Source organism: Chelonoidis abingdonii, chromosome 1, assembly GCF_003597395.2.
Source record: "Chelonoidis abingdonii isolate Lonesome George chromosome 1, CheloAbing_2.0, whole genome shotgun sequence".
Taxonomy (NCBI): Eukaryota; Metazoa; Chordata; order Testudines; family Testudinidae; genus Chelonoidis; species Chelonoidis abingdonii.
This window is the reverse complement of record NC_133769.1, coordinates 120,745,276-120,764,793: the sequence shown is the minus strand read 5'-3', so window position 1 is coordinate 120,764,793 and position 19,518 is coordinate 120,745,276. Positions and strand designations below refer to the sequence as shown.

At 41.6% G+C, this 19,518-nt stretch overlaps 1 protein-coding gene across 1 annotated transcript in view; it reads left to right on the top strand.

Annotated features, from left to right (window-relative positions):
* Nucleotides 1–18,303, top strand: part of RERG (RAS like estrogen regulated growth inhibitor) — a 126,619-nt gene extending 108,316 nt beyond the window's left edge. The window contains exons 4-5 of the mRNA XM_032770504.2: nt 15,986–16,059; nt 17,153–18,303. Coding sequence (XP_032626395.1) covers nt 15,986–16,059; nt 17,153–17,560 — 482 coding nt within the window. The 3' untranslated portion in view covers nt 17,561–18,303. The remainder of the gene's footprint in view (nt 1–15,985; nt 16,060–17,152) is intronic.
* Nucleotides 18,304–19,518: the final 1,215 nt, after the last annotated feature.

The window sequence follows — 19,518 nt, the reverse complement described above, 5'->3', positions numbered from 1 at the left end:
AGGCTCCTATCATTGATTAATGTCCAATTGATGACATTTGTTAATTTTTGCATTTGTAGTCTTTTCCATCTGAACATCTCAAAGTGCTTAGCTTCACAACAGCTGTATTGGATAGTTATCTCCAAAATTAGATGAATATGTAGAATTTAATAAATCAAAGGAGTAGCAGCCCTGGATGCTGAGTACCTTTTGTGGAAGGAAGGAGACATCAAAGGATCATGGGAGAGCAGGTGATCTTGTGACCACTTGCTTCCTGTGTAACTCAGTACAAGTCACTTAGTTGTACAGGTCTGAAGATAGATTCTACTTTTGTGGGTGCCCAGCTTCAGACATCTAGGACCTGATTTTCACTGGTATTGCGCATTCAATGATGTAAAAGTGCTTCACAAACATTAATTATCAACAACACTCCTCTGTGGTGGGTGTTGATGTAGAACTGGAAATATTTGCTCTCCATTTTATTTTTGCTCTATTTACAGATTAAAAAATATCCATCAAACCAAACATAACAGAGTGAAATTCACCTCTGTGGAGAGGACCAGCCCAAGTCCTAAGTACCACTAAATCTGATGCTTTCTGGTTGCTAGGCAGTGGTAGCATGAGCATTTGTTTGCCACCTCGCTGGCCTAGCATAGGTATAGCACTGTGGCTTACAACAGGCAGGCAGAAGTGTTCACAAGGGCACACCTGCAGGATGACCCTTTGGGGCAGCACTGCCACTACCTGTTGCCATGACAGCAGAAGGACAAGCACATCATGCCTGCCAGACAATATCTTCTCCGGAGCAGAATTAGTCACACGTATGCAGAAGCCCCGTGTTCCATGCAAGTCCTGCAGGTGTGCACAGGCCTTGTGTTGACCCTTTGTATTACGTATCTATTTCACCCCAAAGACCATATTATCACTTCTCAGTGATATTGGTGAGCAGTTATTCACATGAGTAGCCTCAGTGAGTGAAACTCCATTTCAAGTCAATTTGTGTTTTGCCAGAATTTTGCTCATTGGCTTTACAAGGATTATTTGTGTGAGTTTCTGTTTACCAGTGTTGATCAGTAGGGATCACAGTTTGAAATCTATGACTCTTCCTCAGAGTATGTTGTGACATGACAGTTGTGATAAAGGCCTAAATTGATGGGAGCTGGAGATATTAGTAATGAAAGAAAAACAACATACAAGGAGATTAGGGGTATGAGGAAATAAAATGAGATTCACCCAGGGAAAGTGCATCCCAGGGGATGGAGGGGAATCCAAAACAAAAAGGGAGGGCATAGGATTGCCAATTTTGGTTGGATGGGTTCCTGGAGCTTTCATCAGATGGCATAATATTTAATTAAAGATTAATCTTTAATTCCTGGGGACTACAGGACAATTCTGGAGGGCTGACAACCCTAGGAGGGAGAAACTAGGGATAGTGCAGTGTCAGACAAGACCTGCTGTGATAGTGGCAACAAATGAGCTTGCAATGTGACAGAATAACAAAAGTCCAATGCAATTTTAGGCTGAATATTTACAGGACATATTTTGGTCCAGAACATCTATATGTGAAAAATCCATGCCCTGGGGACACAAAGATAACCGACTTAACCCCCAGATTAGATAGTGTTAGGTCGAGAGACTAATTCTTCTGTTGACCTAGCTCCCATTTCTCGGGGCGGTGGATTACCTATGCCGATAGCAGAACCCCTCCTATCAGTATAGGGAGTGTGTACACTGAAGCACTATAGTCTAAGTATAGACATACACTAAGATTTTTAAAGTAATCTATATATTATATTTAAACTAATATCAGAGAGTTAATAATCTCAAACAATATTATCACTAATTCTAGTAGTCTGTTGTATCAAGAAAACTTAAATGGCAACATAATTAAAATGTAAGAGTATGTCTACACTACAAAATTAGGTTGATTTAATGAAGTCAATTTTTTAGAAATTGATGTGATACAGTCAATTGTGTGTGTACCCACTAAGCGCATTACGTCAGCGGTGTGCATCCACAGTACCGAGGCTAGCATCGACTTTCAGAGTATTGCATTGTGGTAGCTATCCCACAGTTCCTGCAGTCTCCCAACACCCACTGAAATTCTGGGTTGAGCTCCCAATGCCTGATGGGGCAAAAACATTGTCGTGGGTGGTTCTGGGTACATGTTGTCAGGCCCCTCTCCCTTCTTCCCTCCCTGAAAGCAATGGCAAAAAATCATTTTTCACCTTTTTTCCTGGGTTAGATGTGCAGACGACATATCATAGCAAGCATGGAGCCTGCTCAGCTCACTGTTATCGTATGTCTCCTGGGTGCTGCTGGCAGATGTGGTACTGCAGTGCTACACAGCAGCATTCCCTTGCTTTGCCTTGCAGACGGCAGATAGTGCAATACAACTGCTAGCCATCATCATCGTCCCGTGGGTGCTCCTGGCCGATCTCAGTTAGGTTGGTCGGGGACGCCTGGGCAGACATAGGTGCTCCTGGCTGGCCTCGGTGAGGTCGGTCAGGGGTGTCTGGACAAAAATGGAAGTGACTCCAGATCATTCTTTTCTTTAAGTTTCATCTAATGGAGTATTCTTGCCTGGAATATCATGCCAGTTGGAGGCTTTTCCCTCAGGCTGCTCTCCCAGTCAGCAGCACCGCACAGTCGCACCTACCCCAGCCTACCCCTTGCTCTCATGGCTCATGAAGTCTGGACAGTAGGAAGGAGCAGTTCAACTATAGGCTGAGCAAGTGCAGAATGGTGGTAGAATGAGCCTTTTGTCATTTAAAAGCTCGCTGGTGCAGTTTACTGACTCGGTTAGACCTCAGCAAAACCAATATTCCCATTGTTATTACTGCTTGCTGTGTGCTCCACAATATCTGTGAGAGTAAGGGGGAGATGTTTATGGCAAGGTGGAGGGTTGAGGGAAATCACCTGGCCGCTGATTTCGTGCAGACACCAGGGCAGTTAGAAGAGCACAGCAGGGCATGCTGTGCATCACAGAAGCTTTGAAAACCAATTTCATGACTGGCCAGGCTACAGCGTGCAAGTTCTGTTTGTTTATCCTTGATGAAAACCCACCCATTTGGTTCACTCTGCTTCCTTGTAAGCCAACCGCCCTCCCCTCCCCCCCTCGATCTCCACTTGCAGAGGCAATAAAGTCATTGTTGTTTCAAATTCATGCATTCTTTATTAATTCATCACACAAATCGGGGGATAACTGCCAAGACAGCCCAGGAGGGGCGGGGGAGGAGGGAAGCACAGGGGTGGGGTAGTTGTAGGGGCACCCCGTAGAATGGCATGCAGCTCATAATAGAAGCGGCATGTCTGAGGCTCTGACCCGGAGTGGCCATTTGCCTCTCTGGTTCTTTGGTAGGCTTCACGCGGCACTGCTGCGGGTCCCTGTTATAACCTCTGTCCTTCATGCCCTTGGAGATTTTTTCAAATATTCCAGCATTTCGACCTTTGGAACAGAGTTCAGATAGGACAGATTCGTCTCCCCATACAGTGATCAGATGCAGTACCTCCCGTTCGGTCCATGCTGGAGCTTTTTTGTAATTCTGGGATTCCATGGTCACCTGTGCTGATCAGTTTGCTATGCTGGCCAAACAGGAAATGAAATTCAAAAGTTTGCAGGGCTTTTCCTGTTTGCAGGGATTGGCCAGTGCATCTGAATTGAGAGTGCTGTCCAAAACGGTCACAATGGAGCACTCTGGGATAGCTCTCGGAGGCCAATACCGTTGAATTGTGTCCACACTACCCCAAATTCGAGCCAGCATGGTCAATTTAAGCGCTAATCCCCTCGTCAGGGAGGAGTACAGAAATCAATTTTAAGAGCCCATTAAGTCAACAAAAATGGCTTTGTCGTGTGGATGGGTGCAGAGTTAAATCGATCTAAGGCTGCTAAATTCAATCTAAACACGTAATGTAAACCAGGGCTAAGACTCAAGATTCTTTACCAGCATCCTCTGTCCTTCACATTCTCCATAAACATGTTTTTTTTTCTTATCACAGTCAAGTAATATAGTGAAGTTAGAGAAATGCTACAGACAATGGAGTTTGTATTATTTACAAGCAAAATATCACTCCATGGTTTTTTTAATATTACACTGGTAGATTCTTGTGCAAAATACATCCTTTGGATAAACACTTTCCATTTCTATGCACTTTTCAGACATGGAACTTAAACAACTTTACAAACATTAATTCATTAAAACTTGATCACACTTCTTTGAGCTGGAGGATTTTACTGGTGAGGAAGTGAAGCAGAGAGAGAGAAAGGCTATACAATTTGTCAAAAGCCACACAGCAAGTTAGTGGCACAGCTAAGAGAAGTATCCAGGATCCCTGCCCTCCTGCTCTTACTAAACAAGCCACAAACACTATTGCCTTGTATCACAATAATGAACATTATTAGAGCACACAACACATCTAATCAAGGTGCTGTACATAAAGTCATATTAAATGATGTTGCTTTGTAGAGTATGATACGAAAAAACCCAGTTCAACCGTACCCTGGTTAACTGAAACTCCCCATCAACTCAAGTGCAGTCATGGTGCCTAAAAGATGAATACGTTCATTGCATTTCACCACCGATCATTCCAAAGTCTGTCTTTTGTGAACGTTTTCATAGATTCCAAAGCCAGAAGGGACCATTGTGATCATCTCATCTGATCTCCTGCATAACAGGGACCAATGGACTTCCCCAAAATAATTCTTAGATCATGTCTTTTAGAACAACATCCTACTTCGTTTAAAAATTGTCAGTGATGGAGAATCCACTATGACCCTTGGTAAATTGTTCCAGTAGTTAATTACTCTCACTGCTAAAACTTTACTCCTTATTTCCAGTCTGAATTTATCTAGGTTCAACTTCCAGCCATTGGATCATGCTCTATCTTTCTCTGCTAAACTGAAGATCCTATTATTAAATATTTGTTCTCCATGTAGGTACTTATCAGCTGTAACCAGTCATCCCATAACCTTGAGTCTATCATTATAAGGCAGGCTTTCTAATTCTTAAATCATGGCTCTTCTCTGAACCCTCTCCAATTTGTCAACCTCTTTCTTAAATGGTGGATGCCAGAACCAGACACAGTATTCTAGCAGCAGTTGCATTAGTGCCAAATAGAGGTAAAATAACCTCTCCATTCCTATTCAAGATTCCTCTGTTTATGCATCCAAGATTGCATTAGCTCTTTTTGGCTACAGTATCACACTGGAGTTCATGTTCAGCTGATTATACACCCCTCTCCAAATCTTTTTCAGAGTTACTGCTTCCCAGGATAGAGTCCCCCATCATATAAGTATTGCCTACATTCTTTGTTCCTACATGTATACATCTATATATAGCTATATTAAAACACATAGTGTTTGCTTGCACCCAGCTTATCAAGTTCTCCAGATCACTCTGAATCAGTGACTTGTCCTCTTCATTATTTGCCACTCCCCCAATTAAGGTGTCATCTGCAAACTTTATCAACAATGATTTTATGTTTTCTTCTGGGCCAATGATACAAATGTTAAATAGCCAAAAAACAACCCCTGTGGACCCCATTAGAAACACATCCACTCAATGATGATTCCCCATTGACATTACATTTTTAGACTTGTTAGCCAGCTTTTAACCCATTTAATCTGTACCATGTATATTTTACATCTAGCTTTTTAAATCAAAGTTTCATGCAGTACCAAATCAAATGCCTTACAGAAGTCTAAGTGTATTACATCAACACTGTTACCTTTATTGACCAAACATGCAATCTTATCAAAAAAAGATATTAAGTTAGTTTGACAAGATCTATTTTCCATAAGCCAATATTAATTGGCATTATTTATATTACTCTCCTTTAATTCTTTATGGAGCAAGTCCTTTATCAGCTGCTCCATTATCTTTCCTGGGATCAAAGTCAGACTGACAGGCATATAATTAACTGGGTCATCCCGTTTACCATTATTAAATATTGGCACAACATTAGCTTTCTTCCAGTCCTCTGGAATTTCCCCAATGTTCCAAAACTTACAGAAAATCAACATTAATGGTCTAAGTGAGTGCCTCAACCAGCTTTTTTAAAACTCTTAGATGCAAGTTATCCAGAATTGCTGATTTAAAAGTGTCTAACTTTAGTAGCTACTGGATGAGGAAGTGCATCATATCAACTGGGTACCTGAGCTGCTCTGACTGATTAAGGCTTGGTCTACACTAGGCGTTTAAACCGATTGTAGCAGCGTTAAACCGATTTAACACTGTACCCATCCACACTACGAGGCCCTTTACATCGATATAAAGGGCTCTTTAAATCGGTTTCTATACTCCTCCCCGACGAGAAGAGTAGCGCTGAAATTGGTATTGCCATGTCGGATTAGGGTTAGTGTGGTTAGTGTGGCCCGCAAAATCGCCGGGTTACCATGGCCTCCAGGCGCGGTAATCCCACAGTGCACCATTGTAACCGCTCTGGGAAAGCAAAATCTGAACTCGGATGCAGTGGCCAGGTAAACAGGAAAAGCCCCACGAAATTTTGATTTTTTTTCATTTCCTGTTTGCCCAGCGTTGGAGCTCTGATCAGCACGGGGTGGCGATGCAGTCCCAAATCCAAAAAGAGCTCCAGCATGGACCATACGGGAGGATACTGGATCTGATCGCTGTATGGGGAGACAAATCTGTTCTATCAGAGCTCCGTTACAGAAGACGAAATGCCAAAGCGTTTGAAAAAAAATCTCCAGGCTACACAGTGCTGCGTGACAAGCATAACGGAAAGCCAAAGAATTTCAAATGGATGCTCATGGAGGGGAGGGGGTACTGAGGACTCCAGCTATCCCACAGTCCCCAGCAGTCTCCGAAAAAGTATTTGCATTCTTGGCTGAGCTCCCAGTGCCTGTAGGTTCAAACACATTGTCCAGCATGGTTCAGGGATAGCTCGTCAATTTACTCCCTCCCCCACCCACGTGAAAGAAAAGGGAAAGAAATCGTTTCTTGACTTTTTTCAATGTCACCCTATGTCTACTGAATGCTGCTGGTAGACGCGATGCTGCAGCAGTGAAGAGCAGTATCCCACTCCTCTCCCCTCCCTGGTGGCAGACGGTACAATATGACTGCTATCCGTTGTGTCACCATCAGCCCGTGAGTGCTCCTGGCTGGCCTCAGGTGAGGTCTGGCCGGGGGCGCCTGGGTAAAAAAACATAGGAATGATTCCTGGTCATTCCCAGTAGATGGTACAGAACGGCTGGTAACCGTCCTTCATCATAGCAACTGGGGGCTGAGCTCCATCAGCCCCCTCCCTTTCCTGTGTAAAGAAAAGATTCTGTACTGCCTGGACTATCATATAGCAGCGGGATGCTGGGCTCCTCTTCCCCCCAGGCACCACTTAATGTCCTGCCTGGACTGTCATAAAGCCCCGGGGAGGCTGCCTCCCCCCTCATTTTATCTCAACTAACAAGTCACTGTTTCTTATTCCTGCATTCTTTATAACTTCATGACACAAATGGGGGGGGGGACACTGCCATGGTAGCCCAGGAAGGTTGGGGGAGGAGGAAGCAACGGTGGGGTTGTTGCAGGGCACCCCCCGTGAATGGCATGCAGCTCATCATTTCTGCGGATCTGACATGGAGCAGCTGTGCTCTCTGATACACTGGTTTTCTCTAGTACACACTTGCCCCATATTCTAGGCAGGACTGACTCTATTTTAGAAAACCATAAAGGAGGGATTGACTCGGGGAGTCATTTCCAGTTTTTTTGCTTTTTGTGCCCCCCAGCCCCAACCTCAGCCCAGGGGCACCCATGATAGCAGCCAGATAGTACAGAAGGACAGATACCATCATCTCATTGCCAATTTACACCGGCAGCAGACGGTTTTACAGAACAAAACTGATATAACCATCTCTGCTATCATGCAAAAAGCAAATGAAAACTGCTGCTGTGTAGCACGCTGCAGTATCGCCTTCTGTCCGCGCATCCAGTACACATACGGGTGACACAAAAAAAAAAAAAAGCTGAATGGGGCTCCATGGTTGCCCGCCTATGGCATCTGCCAGGGCAATCCAGGAAAAAGGGTGCAAAATGATGATCTGTCTTGCCTTGCTTTCCGGAGGAAGGAATGACTGACGACAATTTACCCCAGAAAAACCACCCCGCGACAATGATTTTTTTTTGCCCCATCAGCCACTGGGCTCTCAACCCAGAATTCTAAAGGGGCGGGAGAACTGTGGGGGAACTATGGGGATAGCTACGGAATAGCCTACCCCACAGTGCACACTCCGGAAATCAATGCTAGGCTTGGACCATGGACGCACACCGCCGAATTCATGTGCTTAGTGTGGCCGCATGCACTCGACTTTATACAATCTGTTTTACAAAACCGGTTTATGTAAAATCGGAATAATCCCATAGTGTAGACGTACCCTTAGTGCAGTACATTTCAGTTTGGAAGCTGAAAACCTTTAGAGAGAGCAGCATTTGCATCCCCATAGACCAATACCCTCTCCTTACCCCAGTGCCAATTTGGGAGGAATCTAGCAGTGACACTAGACTTTCCTAGTCCTTGCACTCAGGAATTATAAGCAATAGGATTCTGGTTGGCTCCTAAGCAAGGATGTAAGGGGAACAACCTTCTCCACTTTGGCTTGTGCTTAACGCTGTGCTGGAATGGGGCCTTATGGTGGGCCAGCTGCAATCTGCTTCCTTGGTGTCATTTGTGAATTTTATTAATGATTAATGATGCTACTCATTCCTTCTGGATCAACAATATTAAATAGGATGGGACCCTACACCATTCCCTTTGGTACCATGGTAGGCACCTCTCCTAAACTTAATTTTCCCATTTTCAAAGAAAAATTAACTTGACCTCATATAAATTTAAGATATCGTCTGTTGCCTCCCACTGTGCTCCTCTGTAGTGGGAATTTATATAAAATATATTATGGAAATGAGCTGTGGAAACATTCCTGGTTTCTCTGAAGTAGCCATAAGGAAGCAGATGGGTATGGCCTAGAACTTTTTAAATCCATGACACTGGCTTTTAAAAAGCATGGCAGACTCAAAGCGAGAAGCCACAATGAAGAACAGCAGAGGAAGAAGCTTGGATGATGTGGGAATCATTTATTTAATATGTTTTATGTTTTCTTTAATATCAGTCTCAAGATGTAGCATTCTTGATGGCAGTGATAAAATACAGCCTGTTTTATAGCAGTTTTTACATATATACAATATCCCAAAGCACTTTACAGAATTAAATAAACGGAAGACAGCAGGAAGTGTTATACTGGGCACTAGCTATGTCCATGGTAGTTATGATTGCAAAATACTCTCTCTATTTATACTTGCTCATTTTCTGAAACATTCGCTGGCCGGACTGAAATTTCCCCATGCTTGCTATATGCCTCAAAGTGATGAAAAAATAATAAATTGTGAGCAAAATCTCTTTGACTAGTTTCTGTTTATGGGGGAAAGTACACACCTGCTCTCTAACGACTCTTTTAAAAAAGGTATAACTACAGCAAGAATGGCTTATTTAACCTGAAGCTTGTCGTGGATATAACTCGCACTGAGGACTAGTGCCTCTGCTTGAATTGAGGTAGGGGAGAATTAAAAAGGAAAAGATAAAAATTTGAAAAATTCTGAGGCTGGTCAGTACTGACACAGCTAAATCATTTAACATAGCCTAGTGAATCCCGCACTCTTTCTGATATCATTGTGTATCTCCCTGATTGGCGTTAGCAAGGTGTTGGTGAGAGAAGAGGCTTCTTCTCAGACAGTTGGCACAAAGAAGGTTGTAAAATACAGCCTTAACTCCCATATTTTCTAGACCCACATTTCTGTTTTTTGTGTGGCTTAATATTGCTGTGAGTGTTGTAAAATTTTCACTGAGAGACAAGCACATAGAACATGACCTGTTGAAGCCTTAAGTTTTGTATTTCCTGACTTTTGGGGGGTAAACATTTTAAGTGATTTAAGAACTTAAATCACATTTTCAAAAATAACTTAGGAGCCTAAGAGCCTAAATCATGAAGATCCAGGTTTTTAAAGCTATTTAGGCATTGCAACAGTAAGAACCACAATGCTTAACTGATTTAGGAGCCTAAATCTCATTTCCAAAAGGGGTTTAGGAGTCTAAATTCTATTGACAGTCCATGGGATTTAGACTCTTTAGTGACAATACCTTTTGAAAATGAAATTTAGGCACCTAAACCAGTTAGGCATTATGACACTGAGCATAGCAATGCCGAAATAGCTTTAAATACCTGGGCTGAAGGGCCTGTCTATAAAAACACTGAGTTCACAACAAGTTGGGGTGTAATCTACCACACACTAGCCTGCCATGCACTAAGTATCCATGTGGATCCTGTTGCCCCCCACTAAAACTCCCCAGTGTCCTTTAACCTACTCCTATTGCAACATGGGGTAGATCAAAGTGCGCTAGGGAACTTCTAGCATGCAGCAGCTAAGGTCCACACTGACGCTTGGTTCGCAGCAAGGTGAGGTGTAAATCTACCCCACACTAGCCTGCAGTGCCCTAAGTGTTTATAGAGACAAGCTGTTAGGTCTTTTGGAAATTTTACCCTTTGCGATTTTTAGTGTGTAACTTTAACATAGCGTGAATGGAAAGCCCCATGCATATTTATGGCTCTGCATATATGACAATAATAAAAAGAGGGGAAGGAATGCATTCAACATTAAAAAAAAAAACCTGTTTTATAAGCATGTAGGGCCAGATCCTCCACTAGTGTGAACAAACTTAGCTCCACTGATTCCAGTAAAAGAAAAAGCATGTCATAAAGGCAATAAGAGATGGAGTAGGCAATTACGAGTCACAGGCAAGGAAGAAAAAGATTTTTAGATGAGGTTTGACAAAAGATGGGTGGAGGGGGAAGAGTCAGAGAGAGAGAGGGACACACACATGCACACAATGTCATGCTTTAGCTGGTAAGTGCTAAAGAGAAGATGTCCCTGGTCCCAGTAGTGGTAAGATTGAAAAGGACTGAGAGGAAGCAAGTGAGTAGATGCAGATAGCAGCGAAGAGAGACAAAATTTACTCATGCAGCTGGAGCAAATACATGTAAAACAATATGAGACAACACTAGGTTTTTGTGGAATGGAGGTAAATTGGGTGTGCCATGATTCATGGTTCTCAAATCAGACGGGGACAAATTCTGCAGGCATATACACCATGCAATGTCTGTGACCTCCATGGAGTTTCATGGGGGTAACATGAGTTTTTGGCTCATTACTTTATGACAGGTAATTATGGCAAGCCCTAGTTTCCTATGCATATTTCTTTATCCAAGGGAAAATAAAGTCTTTAAATGATGGTTTGAAAGTTCAGTGCAATTAAGCAAGCAGAAGTTCGCATGCTTGCATCTCATTGGTCTACAGACTGGTCTGAAAATTTCACAGAACAGGCTCTTTCGCTAGGTCTCCAGAGCTTCCAGGTTGCATGGGTGTGGAAGACACCATGAGCATAAACTTTCTCACACTATTTCTAAACCTCTCCTTCCAGTGAGACTGTCTTTTTTGAACATTGAAACTAGAGATGGACATGAGCCAAAACTCTGGATGAGAAAAAATTTGGGCCCATCTGTACTCAAAATAGACCTGGCTACCATTCAAAGTTTGGGCATAAAGTTGTGGAGGTATTTATTTCATCCAAATTGGTTTGCCTATTCCTATGATAAACATGTTCCTAAAAGCGTAAAGTGAAAATCTCCTTTCAAAGCTGTAAGTCAACACTTTACCCACATTTTCTGCTCTCCCCATATCCATGGAATTTGTACTGAGCAAGACATTGGAGTCAAGAGACCAGATCAGCTGGTGTAGGTTGGTGTAGTTCCACTAAAGACAATTTATGCCAACTAAGGATGTGGTCCAAGAGCTACAAAGTGGATCTCAGAGGAAAAATTGAATTGAAATATGCTCTTCTGGAACAAATGTATTGACCAATTCAGTTTTATTCAGGACAAGAAAATGTGTTCGTTCTTCATGGAAATACAACCCAAATCTCCCTTGAATGTATTATAACCACAGCACAGAGATGCTAGCAGATTTATCAAAACCTCAGGCTTTGTAGGACATTCAGATTTGCATTCTGTGGATCATATACTTCAATATTTTCTCTCTGTAATTTTAATAGTATTGTTTTTTCATAAGACTTTTAATCCATTTTTCAGAAAAATACAGTGATTATATAATACACTTATTAACAAGATAGCACAAATTAAGCCCAGGGGAAGCTTTCAATCTGTTTTTTGCTTCTTCTTGTAAAGGACTCTCCGCATCTGGGAATTTAGAAGTTCATTAGTTAATGGGGACTGAATAATTGTGCTAATATACTGTAGGCTTAAAAAAAATAAACTGACTAATGTTGCTTCAGAAATGCTTTTGGGGTCCCTTGGTATGGTCTAAATATTTAAAGGATGAGCTTTAATTTTTTAAATGATGAATCTTGAAACAGTTACGTGTGTATTATTGAAGAAAAGTGCTGCAAAATAAACTATTATATAAAGTGAAACCATCAGAGTAATAAAAACAACAAGGAGTACTCGTGGCACCTTACAGACTAACAAATTTATTTGGACATAATTTTCGTGGGCTAAAACCCACTTAATCGGATGCATGGAGTGGAAAATACAGTAGGCAGAATATATGTTATAGCACATGAAAGCTTATGTCCAAATAAACTTGTTAGTCTCTAAGATACCACAAGGACTCCTCATTGTTTTTGCTGATACAGACTAACATGGCTACTATCACTCTGAAACCCATCAGAGTAATGAGATCAACTGTAGGACCAAAGCAATATGGTCAGCAACTCCTTTTCTTTAAATTACCAAAAATATTATATGACGTGTAACACCCCAATATTTAACAAGGACTTTCAAAGTTTATAACAAATTCGGGTCAAGTAGTAAGTTTTACAGCACCATTTCAGCGTTTCTGATGTTGATTGGCTTACCACAACTCTGACCACAGTAGCTGACTGGCTCCTTAGGGGCCAGCAAAAATCCTTCTTTGATTCAAGCATTTATGGACAGAGAAACACAACTATAAAATTTTCCTTCCACTTAGTTGGTGGTAGCCATATAATTACAGTATGGAATTATTACCAGGTCATATTGTGCGTGGTACAGGCAGAAAATCCAAGGCTCAGGAAATTGCCCATGGTCACCTGAAAAGTCCATATCATAACCATGATTAGAAGACCATTCTCTTCTGTTAGACCTATGCCTCCTCAACTAGATCATGACAACTCCAGTCAAAGCACTTTAACATCTCTGTTGCAGTTTCTCTGTATGTAATGATATTGAACTACTGTAAAACAAGGTACTCTGTTGTGTGAAGTACTACAGACATGCAAAGTCAAGACCATTTAGTTTCAGAAAGGTAATACAACTCAAGATGCCATGGTTGGCAGCCCTGGGCTTTTAGGAGGCTCCACCCCCTTAGTCCAAATTCATACTTGTCAATTTGAGACTAATAATGGCTATTTGCTTTTTCACAAATATCCAGATAATGCTAAATATCATTAAAATTGCCCCAAATCCACAAACCTTACTCAAGCTCAAAACCAGAAACATCTTTATCCAAAACAACTATCAACATTTCACACCTCTCTTACCCCTATCAATGCTACACATCCAAGATAAAACTCACCTCTGGGCAGAAGGCCAGAACAAGGTATATGCCCTACATAAATCCCACTTAAGTCTTATTTTAACCAGGTAACTGAACTTCTGGAGTGGACTCGGATGCAGAAGAGATGGAGATGATGCCCTTCTCTCTGCCATCTCTTCACTTATGGCCTACTTTTCTGTATTTGTTGCTCTTTTTCCTGTTCTCCCATCTCCAGTATTAGCCTGATATTACCCAGAAAACTGTGAAGTTAATTTTTGCACCAACTTTTGCCCATTTTGACAGTTTTGTAACAAACACCAGTAAGTTCCTGGGAAATTTTAAACAAAATAAAAACTGAAAATAAAGGGACTGGCCATTTGGCTTCCACCTGCCTGACTGATGGAGGGACTTGCCCATTTGTCCATATTGGTGACAGCTGCACCACTTAAAGCAATCTGAGTGATGAGGGCAAGTTACTTTTTGGTGGAGGAGAGGGTGTTGGTTGGGAGAGAATAAAGTGAGAGTTTAAACACATTATTCAGGAGAGGTGGCATCCCTCAGTAGGGAAGAGAGACCATTCATAGAACATAAAACCTTTCAGAAGTTCTGGTTCAATAAATAAGTTTCCTTGAGCACATCCTCCCATTCCCATTGAAGAGATTTGCACCAAATAAAATGTAAATCTCTGACAAGTTATCAGAATTGCTGGGTACAGTTTTACATCATGTGAATTTGACTTTTGATCTAGACCATCTGTGAGTTGGCAACAGTAATAAATCTGAATGTTAGCATGAATCATTTTCCAAGTTGTAGGTCAAATGCTATCACACTTAAGTGTCATCTAATCATTAAGATAAAACAAGCTCCTTGTGTCATTATTTGATTAGTTGCCTATTTCCAGAACTTCAGAGGCAGCAAATGCACCCTTATTTTCCTATAACATGGATAGTGTGTATATTTAACTCTCCTTGACAAGTCTTATAAATCATACACATTGCTTTGAGCCTTTGCTAGAAAAGTGGTGATTTCAGCATGTTTCAAAGAAACATTCCAAAAATAAATCCCGCTGTTCTGTAATTTTATCACAGTGTAAGGGCTATGCTTAGCGAGTAGCTTGAGTAGATCCCTGGTCTGCAGCCATATCATTTTCAGCTCTGAGCTGGTCAGATTTCAAGCTAAGCAGTGACAGGCAGTTTTTTTACTGGAGACCTCCAAAGTAGCAGCATTGGTGTTTCAGGAGGTGGCACTCTTCCCTCCAAATCAGTAGACAAAGTATCATCACAGCATGGGGTTAAAAGGCTTCCTGTTGCTGGAGTTGCGGTGCATTCAGTGATGCATAAATCCAAGATCCTGACTACTTAAAAATCATCCATAGCAATTGACTCTAATCCCCATATGTAATACTAGCAAGTAAGATAATGTCTGCTGGAATAAGCGGGAATGTGAAGGGTACATCAAGTATTCTAGGAAGAGTTTATAAACAGGCTAAATATGGTTCTGAGAGATATCCTGAGTGATCCCAGGATTCTTCTTTTAATTACAAGATCTTACACCAAATTCATGTCTGCTGTAAATCCATTTTATACCATGTGTGTGCATTTAGCTTTTTAATCTAGTGGTAACAATAATATGTATTGCAGAAACTATATTAACTGAGAACTTTTTTTTAATCAGTCTAATATATTGAAATATGGAAGCCTGCATCTAATTTCAGTATTATTGGTTAGTTTGATATTATAGAAATATCTTTTCAAAAGAACTTATGCTGATTGTTTGAAAGATATTTTAATATGATTTAGCGCTTTTCCCTCTTAAAAAAATAAACTGAAGGGGGAAAAAATCCATTAATAAAAAAAGAATAAGTGTGCTAGCCTCAGTGCCACGTTCCAGTCTGAACAAACAAATTGGATCAAATTCAGCCCTGATGTAAATAAAGCCATAGTCACTGAAACCAGTTTCATTTTTGAAAGTTATGATTTTTTAAACATTCCATCACAGAAATGTCTTGGGTTACATGCTCCAGATATTTTTTATATTATTGTCCAATAGGAAGACCCAGGTCTGTGAATGTTACTGGATAGCTGGTTAACTTTTTAAGATTTTCAGTCCCTTTGTGGTAATTGCAGAGGTCCCATCTATATAGTACAAAGGCTATGTCTATGGACAGTCACAGTTCTAAGATGTGGTATAGAAGAAGGTATGGGGTGGCACATGAGGAGAAATGGGTAGGTCTTAGCCGTGAGAAGAGGAGCTAGGATGTTCTAGGTATGAAAAAGCTCCACTTCATGAATGCTGGGGAAGCTTCACATTACATCAATACATGATAGAACAGTAGCAAGGAACATATAGAAGATTCTGCTCTAACAATTTGCATTTAGATTTTAAACTCTTCTCAGACTGTTTTTATTATGTTTAAGAGTCTACCTATCGTCATCAGGCAACTATTGATGATGAAGTTGTTTCCATGGAGATACTAGACACAGCTGGTCAGGTGAGTGAGAACAGCCGAGACGATCTGATTCTTATACACAAACAGGAGAAAAGAGGTGAGAGTAAGGCAACTTTACGACACTTCCTGTGACTAAAATCAAATAGAGCCCATGCCACTCTGAGCAGCAGCTGCCAGTCCCGGGTGCTGCACTCAGATCGATGTTTAGAGTTTTGTAATGTGGAAGAGCAGGTGGAGATAGTGTGTGACCATCTGGAGAACTCTTTATTTTACATGCCTTAACTGTAACAAAAGCTGCGTAAGGAACTTCAGCTGGTGCCCCAAGATACTCCACTTCATCATCTGGAAGCAACTGTCTCTGTACACAAGGAGCCTCCCACATAAATCTGCAAGATGAAGGCTCTGCATGAAATCAGTGCAATGTAATCTATGGTAACAGTGACCGGCCTGGCCCAGATCACATTACCAGATTTCTCTGATGGGTTATCACTCTTGCCCAGTGCCATTATCCAGAGGAGATACAGATTGTCTAGCAGTATTCCTCTAAGTAACCTACGTGGACACCCAAGAGAACCCCATGAAGCTAGCCTCTTAGAAAGGAATCACAATACCTGGATGTAGGTGGCAAACAGACATGTCCTACAGCCAGCTGATCATATACTATGGTCAGCCATGCACAGCCAGGACATAAATATAACTTGTAAGCTACACCCACCAAAACAAACACTGTAGATTCTGCCTCACCGTGGCCACCATTCACTCTTACCAAACACTGGCAAGTGCTCACACTGAAAACCACCAGAAACCCATCCAAACCTATCAGACTTTTCCTCAAAATCTACTACAGGGACACACAACAACATTATTCCGCTCACAGCTGTAGATCCTTAGGGTCTGATTCTCCACTGCCTTGCACCCTGTGCAGTCATCTCCACCTTTGCAGAATGGATGTAAACTCTGAAAAGTTGTAGTTTTACATCCACTTTGCCCAGGTGTAAATGGCTTGCACCCTGCTCAGTCATTGAGAGGCGAGCATATGGGATGGATGTCTACCTGAAGGGCTTGTATTAGTTTCCCACTGTATTCAGCCAGTGTATGATCTTCTCCTTAAACTGTTATCCTTCTTTCCAAACAGGAGGACACTATTCAGAAGGAAGGACATGTACGATGGGGTGAAGGCTTTGTGCTAGTCTACGACATCACCGACAGGGGCAGCTTTGAGGAAGTGCTGCCACTTAAGAACTTGCTGGATGAAGTGAAAAAACCCAAGAATGTTACTCTGATCCTAGTGGGGAACAAAGCAGACCTGGACCACTCCAGGCAGGTCAGCACAGAGGAAGGAGAAAAGCTGGCCACGGAACTGGCATGTGCATTTTATGAGTGCTCCGCTTGCACAGGTGAAGGCAACATCATGGAGGCCTTCTATGAGCTTTGCCGTGAGGTACGGCGTCGTAAGATGGTCCAGGGCAAGACTCGGAGACGGAGCTCCACAACCCATGTTAAGCAAGCGATTAACAAGATGCTCACCAAAATCAGCAGCTAAAAGAATTGTAACTAAGTAGAGAACCAGTGTAGAGAAGATTAGGTTGGGGTGGGGAGGAGGCAGCCAGGACATATTAAAATAAAAGATGGTCAAAGCTCTACTTAAAAAAAAAAAATCTCGTCATCCCTTTTTGAGTACATGGGGCAGATTCCTTTCTACTTTATTTAAATGGTTTTTGAGTGGTAGCATCCACTCCACACCATTTCTGTCCAACATCAGAGACATTCTAAAGGATTGGATGACTCAAGGGATTGGTAATGAGACAGCTAGGTTGCAGGCTCCAATCCAGCCCAGATTGGTAATGACTGAAAATCATTATCTTCTGATGGCTGCTCAGTGGCCTATAAGTAATGAGTCTCAGTCCAGCGAGGCATCCTTACCAGAGAGGCCAAGGACTGAATCACCTGGGAGATTGCTTTATTGTACTCTCCAAAATTGTTATTCTGGCACATTTCACTAACACTAAATTTACACACAATTTCTTTTATTATAATCCCACTTTTTCTTGTATTATTTTTCCAGCCCAATACAAGTGTCTACATTCTTAGGTATGTATTTAAAATAGGAAAAATATTGCATGACAGTAGAGATTTCAACCAGTGATGGGTGAATTTCAATAGGTCTGAAGGACATAAATGTGGCTGGTTTTCCAGGTCTCTCAGATCTACAAAAGTGGGCAGGGAATATTGCATAAACAGCTTTTCCGAAGGCAATTTCAGCATTCCACCTAAACGAACAGAATTTTGGGGGGGAGGGAGAGCAGGAATCAGACAAAGATAACCAATCTACTAGTGAAGTTCCAGAGATTTGGTTATGGTTAGTTATGAGTTTTTGATGAAAGTTCCACTTTGCTGCATTATCCAAAATCATGCATCCACTTTTACGTTAAACTAAAGATAGACCCAGCCCAAGCCTCAAATTCTCAGAAGGTTGAGAATTCAAAATCCAAACTCATATGCAGATATAATTTAAATGGCCCCTTTCTTTACAAAAGCCCCCAAACTTTCAGGTGTTTAGAACACATCTACATATTATGGCTTGAGCCAATGGTTAGTTTAAAGCAGCGGAGAAGAAATTTTTAGGCTTTCTTGAGTTTTTAATAGTACTGATCTGATTTTTTAATTTTCTCCTTTCCTCCATCCCTATGGCTTCAGCCAGCTCTTAGCTTTCCCTCTACTTCACTCACCTATTGGCTGCATTTCTGGGGCCTTCTTGAGGGGGAAGAGGGAGGAGAGAGACAGACAGACAGACAGACAGAGACACACACATATATATATACAGGAGCTAGAATTAGGAGGTAGTTAAGAATTTTCAGATTATGCTTCTTTCTTAGCAGTTACATTACACCCTTTTAGGCAGCTAGCAATGGAACCAAGACTAAAATCATGCAGAGTCATAGGCAACTGGGTGGTCCCACTAATAGAGGAGTCTGAGCAGCTCTTTCCTTTGATTAACATCCCCCTTCTATGCAAATACTCAGAGCTTTATCCTCCACTGCTTGGCATCTTGTGTAGTCATTTACGCCTGTGCAAGGAGAATGAAAAATGGACAGAGGATGCTATCATAGACGTAGGCAAGTGGTTAAATTCGATTTGTTAGCACTTTGCACAGGTATAAATGACCACATAAGGGGCAACATAGTGGACTAAGCCCTCTGCTTCCAGGCGAGCAGGAAACAGGAGTCCTAAATCAGTTTTTAAACCAGGAATAACTTAAAGAGACTCTGTCAAGTTCATTTTCTTTTAAACAATGTCAGTAACACTCTGATGACTGTCATTGAAGGAATTCATACTCAAATGTAGTTTAAAGACCTATATGCTCTTCATTTACTTTCTGAACTTCATCACATTTGGGACAGTAAAATTAGACTGTTGAATGTGGAGTAAGATTCTCCTTTTTGGTTCTCATATGCTCACATGTTATGATGTTTCGGTTGCAAACACTACAATAGAATCTTC